The 9,339-nt window shown below is 50.5% G+C and overlaps 1 protein-coding gene across 1 annotated transcript in view; it reads right to left on the reverse strand.

The window, feature by feature from the left end:
- Positions 1 to 5,915, reverse strand: part of LOC100358221 (alpha-1-antitrypsin-related protein) — an 11,172-nt gene extending 5,257 nt beyond the window's left edge. The window contains exons 1-2 of the mRNA XM_070065648.1: positions 5,810 to 5,915; positions 1 to 283 (exon numbers count right to left, since the gene is read on the reverse strand). The exon at positions 1 to 283 is cut by the window's left edge and continues 358 nt beyond it. Of these exons, the coding sequence (XP_069921749.1) occupies positions 1 to 282 (282 nt within the window). The 5' untranslated portion in view covers position 283; positions 5,810 to 5,915. The remainder of the gene's footprint in view (positions 284 to 5,809) is intronic.
- Positions 5,916 to 9,339: the final 3,424 nt, after the last annotated feature.

The following is a 9,339-nucleotide window of genomic DNA, read 5'->3' on the forward strand; positions in this document are numbered from 1 at the left end:
GTCAGCGTTGGTCCCCAGGGAGAGCGTGGCAACAGCAGCAGTGATGCTCACTGGCGAGAACAAGGTGTTGGTGTCTGTTGGCCAGAATTTCGGGTTTTGGTACAAGTTTAAAAAAACATCAGCAATGCTGTGGTAAATCTGTTGGCAGGCTGGAATCTCTGGGTCCTGAAGATCAGGCTGGGATGCACCTTCTTCCTCAAGATATTTGTCTTTGGAGCCAGCCACCTGGCCATACAGGCCTGCCAGCAGGAGGAGACCCCACACAGCAGAGAACGGCATCATCCTGCAAGAGAGAGAGGGGCAGGGATTGCCACACTCGTGACAAATGACGTATAAGGGAATTCAGTCCAGAGGAACAGCAGACGGCTAGCACAAGCTTCACCATGCAAATGAGAAGGGGATGTCATATTCCAAGTCTGGGAAGAAATGACACCTGCCCACCTGGAGCACTGCTGGGTCTAACAGCAAAGCAGTCCTGCACATACCAGAGCGTAATAAATCTTTCTCTCAGAAGCACCAGCTGAAGGAATTCATCCCAACCAGACTCGACGTACAAGTGGTGATTAACGGATTTCTACAATCCATGAAAAAGCATAAAAGAATAAAACTCACTTATAACACAGGCACACAAATTAGAAAAGAGAAAAGGATCAAAGCCACCTCTGCACAATGCTGTTCACCAACAATGATAAATAATGAGATAGAAAGGAACAAGAAATACAGCACAATCAGAAAACAGCAAAAGAATAAGACCTTACCTATCCATATTAACAAATAAATGTAAATGGATTAAATTCTCCAGTCAAAAGATATAGACTGAGGTGTGCATTGTAGCACAGCAGGTTGAGCCACTGCTTGGAATGCCTACGTTCCATATTGTAGTACCCAGGATCTAGTCTCTCCTTGTCTTTGGATCCAATAACCTGCATATGTGCATCCTGCGGGGGGCGGCAGGTGATGGCTAAAGTACTTAGGACACTGCTGTATCTGTAGGAGATCCAGATGGAGTGCCTGGCTCTTACCTCTGGCCTGGCCCAGTCCTGGCTATTGCAGAATTTTGGGGAGTAAACTAGCAGCTGAAAGATATCTCTCTTTCTGTGTCACTCAATAAACTCTAAAACCAAAAAGATATAAACTGGCCAAAGGAATATAAAAACCCAGGACCAAACTATCTGCTGCCTATAGGAAACATACTTCATTGTTAAGGACACACATAGACTAACAGAGAAGGATGGGAGAAGGCATCCCTATAAACAGACACCAAAAGCAAGCATGAGTAGCTGTGCCCTTATCAGATGCAACAGGCACTGGGTGTTCTTTGTAGTGCTGAAGGCACCTGCATCCCATATCAGAATATGCAAAAGAATTCTGGCTTTGGCTCCTGACCCAGTTTCTTTCCAATGTAGACCTTGGGAGGCAATGGTGGTGACTCAAGTAACTATATTCCTGCCATCCAAGAGGGAAGCCTGGGTTGTGTTCCTGGCTCCCAGCCACCAGCCATTGAAGGCATTTGGAGAATAAGCCTGTGGATAGCAGCTGTCTCTGCATCTGTGTTTCTGCCTCCTTTGCTCATTCTCTGTATCTCTCCCTCCTCCACATACAAATAAGTTTAAAAGCCCAGACTTTAAAAATGTAAAAAGAGACAAAGTCACTATATATTGTCAAAAGATTCTAAATAGCAAGAAGATATAACAGGTGTCAACATGTATGCACCCAAACAGGGCCACTCAAATATATAAAGCAAATATTATTAGATCTTAAGGGAAAGATGGAAAGCAATATTATTGTTGTGAACTTCATCAACCCACTTTCATCAATGAGCAAATCCTCAGACAGAAAGTCACAGAGTTGAACTATACTACAGAGAAAATGGACCTGACAGATATTTTAGATAATTTCACCAAAGAGCTACAAAATTTATATTCTCAACAGCACTTGAACATTATCCAGATTACATCATATGTTAGGCCACAAATCACATCTCAATAAATTTTAAAAATTGAAATCGTATAATGTGTCTTCTCTTATCACAATGGAAAAATCTTGACTAAGCAACAGCAGAGAAAAATGGAAACTCTGAAAATACATGGAAATTGAGCTACATACTCCTGAGTGACTGTGAATCATTGAAAAAATTAAAAGGGAAATGAAAAACTTTCTTGCAGCAGATGAAAATGAAAACACAACACATCAAAACATTCACACATTCACAAAGAAATATAATAAATCACATCAACAGACTGAAAACAAAAACATTTGACCATCTCAATAGAGGCAGAAAAATCATTTGATAAGATTCGATGTTTTTTCATGATAAAAAACTCTCAACAAATGAAGTCTACAAGGGACATACCTTAATGTTAATATCTTAACAAATCCACAACCAATATCATGCTGAATCGGGAAAAACTGACAGCATTTCCCCTCAAATCTAGAACAAGAGAAAGATGCCCACTTTCATCACTCCTATTGAGTGAAGTGTTACAAGCATTAGGAAGAACAATTCAGAAGAAAAAAGAAACAAAATACATTGAAATTGGAAAAGAGAAACTCAAACAATCCATGGTTGTAGATGATGTAACTTTATGTCTATATGGAAAAACCTAACCACACCACCAAAAGGTGTTAGAACTGTTAAACCAGTGCAGTAAAGTTGTAGGATAAAAAATTAATATAGAGAAAGGTAGCATTATTATACACCAATAATTATTTCACTGAAAGAGAAATTAAGAAAGCCATTCCATTCATAATAGCTACAAAGCACCCAATGAGTAAAACTAACCAAAGAAGCAAAAATCTCCACAGTGAAGATTATAAAACATTGAAATAAGAAATATTAGAGAATACAAAAGGTGGGAAAGTATCCCATGTTCATGGATTGACATAATTGATTTTATTAAAATGTCGGTACTATCTAAAACTATCCACAAATTCAATGAAATCCCCTTCAGAATATTAATACAGTCTTTACAGAATTAGAAAACACAACCCTAAAATTCTTATGAAACCACAGAATATTCAGAATTGCTAAAGTGATCCTAAGGAAAAAAATAAGGCAGGCAACATCACAATACCTGACTTCAAAGCACACTACAAGCTAGAGTAATTGAAACAGCGTGGTGCCGATAGAGAAATCAGCATGTACACAAATAGACCAGAATAAAGAGCCCAGAAATCAATCCAGTACATACAGCCAACTGACTTTGAAAAGGTGCCAAGAACATACAATGCTGAGAGTATAGTCTTTTGAATAAATGGTGTTGGTAAAACTGGATATACATCTGTCAAAAATGAAGTTAGATCACTACCTCCCACCATATACAAAATCAACTCAAGATGGATCGAAGACCTAAATGTAAGACCTGAATTGTAAAAATGCTAGAGGAAACACGGAGGAAACCATTGAAAACATTGTTTTAGGTTGAAATTTCTTGGGTGAGATCCTCAAACGTGCAGATTACAAAAGCAAAATGAGACAGATGGGTTACGTGACGCTCAGAAGCTTCTTCACAGCAAAAGAAACAGTGAACAGAGGGAGACATTGGACAGAATGGGAAAAAATATTTGCAGCAACTTCTTCAAGAAAGTATTAACATCCAGAATCTATCAGCAATTCAAAAAACTCAACAACAACAAAGCAACCAGTCCAATAAAGGAATGGGTAAAGGAGCTGAATACACACTTCTGAAAATAAGAAATAGAAATGGCCAATGAATATTTGGACAATGCTCACTATCACTAACCCTGAGGAAAATGCAAACCAAAACCACAGTGAGATATCACATTACCCCTGTCAGAACGTCCAGCATCAAAAACACAGAGTAACAAATGCTGGCCGGGATGTGGAGAAGGGGGAGCCTTATGCATGTTGGTGGAATGTAAATTAGTGCAGCCACTGTGGAGACAGTGTGGCGATTTCTTAAAAAAATAGAAAGGAAACAGCCACATGATCCAGCAGTCCCACTACTGGGGTGTGTGTACATAACCGGAACAACATTGTTATTCCAAAGCTGTACCTGAGCTCCTCTGTTCATTGCTGCAGTAGTTGCAGCAGCCAAGACATGAAATCAGCCAAAGTGTCCATCACTAGATAAACAGATAAATGGAGTGTGGTGTGTATACAACAGAATATTATTCAACTAACTATACAGAAGAAGAAAAGTGTCTCATTTGCATCTAGGTGGATGGAACTGTGGCAGGTGAGAGGAGCCAGGCTCGGCCTGACAAATGCCACCTGTTCTTCTTTGCTTGTGAAAATGACCAGAACTGAACTTGGGGAAGAAGAGAGGGATCACAGTTGCCGGAGACTGGGAAGTGGCGCCAGGATGCAGTCAGATAAGGGGAAGAGTGGTGGCACTCTGGCAGCCCACAGGGGGCTGGCATCTAGTCTCACAACCCATGCTCTATAGCGACCACTACAGGAGTCTGAAAGTCCCAGACACACAGAGTGGTGTTCAGCACCACCTGTGTCCTCGCTTTGGATGATCATGCCGAAGCCCTCGTCGAGGTGCGTGGGAAGGCAAAGCCGCACAGGGACAGCGTTTGTCCCCGAGACGTTCATACACATCGCCTTTGCCCACGAGCCGCGTCCTGTGCGTCCTTGTTCCAAGGTGGGGAAGTCGAGGCAGGCATGCTAGGAAGCTGAGCAAGGACCACAGCCGACCAGGCAGAGCTGGGGAGCACAGGTGCCCGCTTCTGGCCAGCTGCACTGAGTACAGCAGGTGCCATCCCCTGAGAGTTTTCTCCCTGCAGGAGAGGCGGGGATGCGCTCACTGAGCCCCTCCCTGGAGCCGCAGCCCCGGAGCCATCCTGTGCGTGCCCTGAGCAGAGTCTGGGGTCTCTGCCCCACACATGGGCAGAGCCCCCTGATGGCCACTCAGTGGCCTAGCCCTGGTGTCCCCAGCAAGCCCCAGGTGTGCTGACAACAGGTGTGTTGAGCCCAGGTCTGCAGAGCAGCAGCTGTGTGTGAGACTGGGACCAAGAGTGAGCCCGCTGACCCCATCCTCAGTGGGTATGTGGGTGCCACGGGGACATCGCCCTGACGGGAGGGACGGCAGAGTGCAGGGTTCTGGGCAAAGGGAGGGGGTTGCACCTCCCAGCGTCAGATTGAGGGAGGGGGGCACAGGAAGACAGGGTCACGGGCCCAGGTGCGACGGAGGTGGGGTGATAGCCAAGGCAGCCAGGTTACCAGAGGGGTTAGAGAACACTTGGCCATCTCGGGGCCACAGCTGCAACCAAGAGGTCAAGAGCAGGGCCCCTGTGGCAGGAGGGTGGACAGAGACTGCAGAAGTGAGAGGACCCAGGCCGCCTGTGGGATTCTGGGTAGCTGGCCACCATAGGCCAGAGGTAAGAGGGCCCCCCTTTCTCCTCCAGGTTGCGGAGGGGGTGGGCAGGAATCTGCAACCTGAGGTCTGGGACTGCGGCTCGGCTGGGGGTTCAAATGAGCTGAAGGAGAAAGGAGGACCCCAAGGAGGACCGGGAGCAGTGGGGAGGGGCTGTGGTGGGGGTCCTCCTCCGGACCCTGCAGGTGGGAGGGAGCCAGGTGAGGCCCAGGGGACACAGGCTGAGTCTGAGCCCAGGCGGGGCAGGAGCAGGAGGGCAAGGAGCACTCAATCAGCTCCCCCTCCCCGGCACCTGTCCATGTGGGCCCTGTGTGCCGGGAGCTGCCCAGTGAGGCCATGGCGTCTCCCACCTGACTGCCCCGTACCATGACCGAGGCCTGGCCGCCAGCGCTCAGTCCTGGCTCTGCCACAGGAGTACAGCGCTGCGTGCCTCAGTTTCCCCCATGTGGAGTGGGCCCAGCACTCACCCCCACGGCAGCTCAGGAGGCTCAGCAGAACCTGCGGGTGCTCAGGCGGCTTGTGGGGCTGGACCAGCGGTGCTGGCGTCCCACCGCACGCACAGCCTGCGGGGACTTATAGCGCTGTCCAGGGGGCGTGGGGACACTCAGTTCCCATGTGACCAGAGACTCCTGTCCTGAAATGAGCCTGGCACAGCTCCAGCCCCTGGCCAGGTACAGCAGGTGCCGTCGGGGCTGCCCGGGGCTGGCCACCTCCCAGGGCCTGGCTGTCCTGCCCTGAAGTGGCTTAGTCTTGCGGAACCCCAGGTGCCAGGCCACCAGCAAGGACAGAGTCTCAGAGCCCTGTGGCCACCAGAGACCCAGGCTCTCTCCTGCTCAGCCCCTCCTGGAGTCGTCGAGTAGAGCCAGGGAATCCTCACACGTCCAGGGCTTAGACGGGCACCCGAGCCGTGGGGACTCCATCAGTGTCAGCCGTGTGCCGTCGCCAGGCCCCTTTCTACCAGGGAGCCTGTCCTGGGCGGTGTCTGGAGCTCCTTGTGTCCGCACAGAGCGGGGGGCGGAGCCGAGAGCCGAGTGCCGTGCAGGAGTGGTTGTCGTGACCAGGAGGGTGCAGCCCCTCCTGTGCTGTGAGAGCCGTGCTTGGGGACAGACCTAAGACCCCTCATCCTCCCGCAGCCCCTCCTGTCGAGTCTGACATGCACGACCCCAAGCAGGATGCAGACCAGTGACACTGAGACACTGCAAAAGCCCACGCCACACGTGCCTTCTCTCCTGGGGCCCAGAGACGTGTTGGAGTGACTCAGGCCATCACCTGGAGGCGGCGTGCTCTGCACTCACGTGGCGAGCGTGGGATTCCACTCCCTTTGCCGTGAGCACAGTGAGGCTCAGGACTGTGGCTCGTGAAGCCTTCCACAATGATCCCATCAGGCCGCCCCTTTCAGCAGCTGCCTGAGATTCCTGAACCACCGACCTCAACACCCCATCTCAGCCTCCGTCTCCCACGTGGAATGAGCTGACGATAGCCGTCCTATTTCCTTCTAGAAGGATCCTGGTGAACTGTAAGGAGCAGGAACTCGGGGCACTGGGCCTCTATTCCCTCCTCTGTGGCTGTCGGGTTTCCAGCGAAGGGAGCGTCCTGCAGAGGCACTTGGGCACTGCGGGAGAAGCGTTTCCTTTGCTTGCACCCTGAGGCCCTGGAGCAGGAGGGAGGCCGCCACCTGCACAAGGCCACACAGGAGCAGCAGGACGGAGTGGTGCCTGGTCCTGCTCTATTCTGTTTCCCAGCCTCCGATCACGTCCCAGGCTTTAATGCTCAGACCCCCTGGGAACTAAAGGCAGCTGCCATGGAACATCTCAGAAGGTGTTTGAGGCAGGGGTTGCGTGGACTAAAGCAAAAGCATGGCTTCTCCCTGTCACACCCTGCTCTGACTTTGTGATCACTGGGAAGTTTTTAGTACCCACGCGTAGCTGTCTTTGCACATTGGGTGGTCTCGTTGCAGTTGGAATAACAAAACATGAAATGTAACAGTCACCCACCTCACTGAACACTGAGGTGTGGGCACTAAGCAGAGGTCAAATGGACTCATTGTCAAGACTGAGGATGGTGGTGTCACCTGTGCCCACGGTCTTGGGCAACCTCTCAAGGTAGAGGGGATGACCCTGGGAAAGAATTGTTATTGTAAACTAAATTTGGTCTCAACCTAGTCCACACTTGAGTGATAAATTTGACCCAAAGCAGCCCCTGCACAGAGCTCCCCATAACCTGGCCTGATGAGCAAGTGATACCATCACCTACAAGTAGATCCTGGTAACCCAGGGCGTGCGTTAGCCTTTTGTCCCCTGACAAAGTCAACGACCTGCCAATGACATGCTTGAGCTCAGAGATTTGGGGGTTCAAGGACAAGGTGCCCGCATCCGTTGGGTGCTGGTGAGGGTCTCATGGCAAAAATGGTTGGCAATGGCAGGAGCAGGTGTCAAACAAAGGGTCATGTGTTGATGAAGGAGAGAGAGAGAGATGCAGGAATACACACACACACACACACACACACACTCCAGGGCTGTTCCTTTTGTAGAAATCCTCTATGCAGAACTGAAGGGGCCACACAAAATCTACTGCACACCCCCGGTGACCTAAGGATAGCCCACTGGGATGCTTCTCCCCAAGGTTCAGCCACCTCCTCCCAGCACCACCATGCAAAACAAGCTTCCATCACAATGGCCCCTTGGGGAACACTCAGACCACACCCCAACCCGAGCAGGGAGCCTCAGCCAATGAGAGCTGCTGGTCTTGCTGGACAAAGATGCCAGTCATGCCCAGGAGACCAGTCCCATACTGAGCCAGCCAGGTCCTCTCTGCTGGTCCTTTCCTGTCTTCTGACTATAAACAGAACCCACCACACTGGAGATGCCACCCCCGTGGTGGCTGGAGTAAAGGGCAGGAATGTGTGTGGGACAAGGGATCACTTGTCAAGGCGGAAGGGTGGGAGCTGGACTTTCACAGCCAATCCCCTTCCCAAGAACAAGCACAGGGCCCCGTGAGAACTGCAAGACGCTCTTCTGATAGCAAGGTGCCCCAGCACTGACTTCTCACTAGGTCCCACTTCTTACAGATCAAAAACCTCTCAATCACCTCACTGAGGACCCAGCGTGTCACACAGGAGTCCTTGTGGGGTCAACCACATCGAGACCATAGCAGCTTTCTGCTCCAGGCAGGGACCCTGTTCATCCAAGGCCACTGGGCAGCCTGCACAAGTGCACTGCTGACTGTGGCCAGAATTTAGGGATGAGAGTGAAGAGCAGGTCAGCCAGCAGGGAACGCCCACACACAGGTGGCCTGGACCCATCAGCCCCAGAAACCCAGGGGCCTCCCTGGAACTCCTGCCAATGCTCAGATGCTGTCCCAGAACACAGCGAACACTTTTATCCAAGAAGCAGAATGTGTGCGACGCTCGTCTTCCTCCTCTAACAGCGACCGGGGAACAAAGTCAGAGCAGGGTGTGACGGGGAGAAGCCATGCTTTTGCTTTAGTCCAGCTCCACTGAGACCTAGCACAGGGCTGCCCCCCCAGCCAACACCTCCCCCTCCAGGGAGGAAGGAGGGTCTAGGGTCCCCGGGGCACCTGCCTCTCTGGCTGTATTCACGGTGGGGTCCTCTTGGTGCCACACAGGGGGAGGCTGCCCGTGCACCTGCATTCCCCCTGCAGCTCCCAGGACACGGACTTAGGAGCAGCACGCAGCGTGCTCGCCCTGGGTGATGACTGCCCACCATCAGCAAGGGCCAGGGTGCCCCAGGGCAAACAAGTTCCGAGCTATAAATTGGGGGAGCCTGGTTCTACCCCTGCACCTGCGTGGGAGACCTGGAAGAAGCTCCTGGCTCCTGGCTTCAGATCGGCACAGCTCTGGGTGTTGTGGCCAAGAGTGAGCCATCAGATGGAAGACCTTTCTCTCTCTCTCTCTGCCTCTCCTCTCTCTGTGTAACTCTGACTTTCAAATAAAATAAATAAATATTTTTTAAAAAATTTTCACATGATAAATAGCATG

This window comes from Oryctolagus cuniculus, chromosome 20 (genome assembly GCF_964237555.1).
Source record: "Oryctolagus cuniculus chromosome 20, mOryCun1.1, whole genome shotgun sequence".
NCBI lineage: Eukaryota > Metazoa > Chordata > Mammalia > Lagomorpha > Leporidae > Oryctolagus > Oryctolagus cuniculus.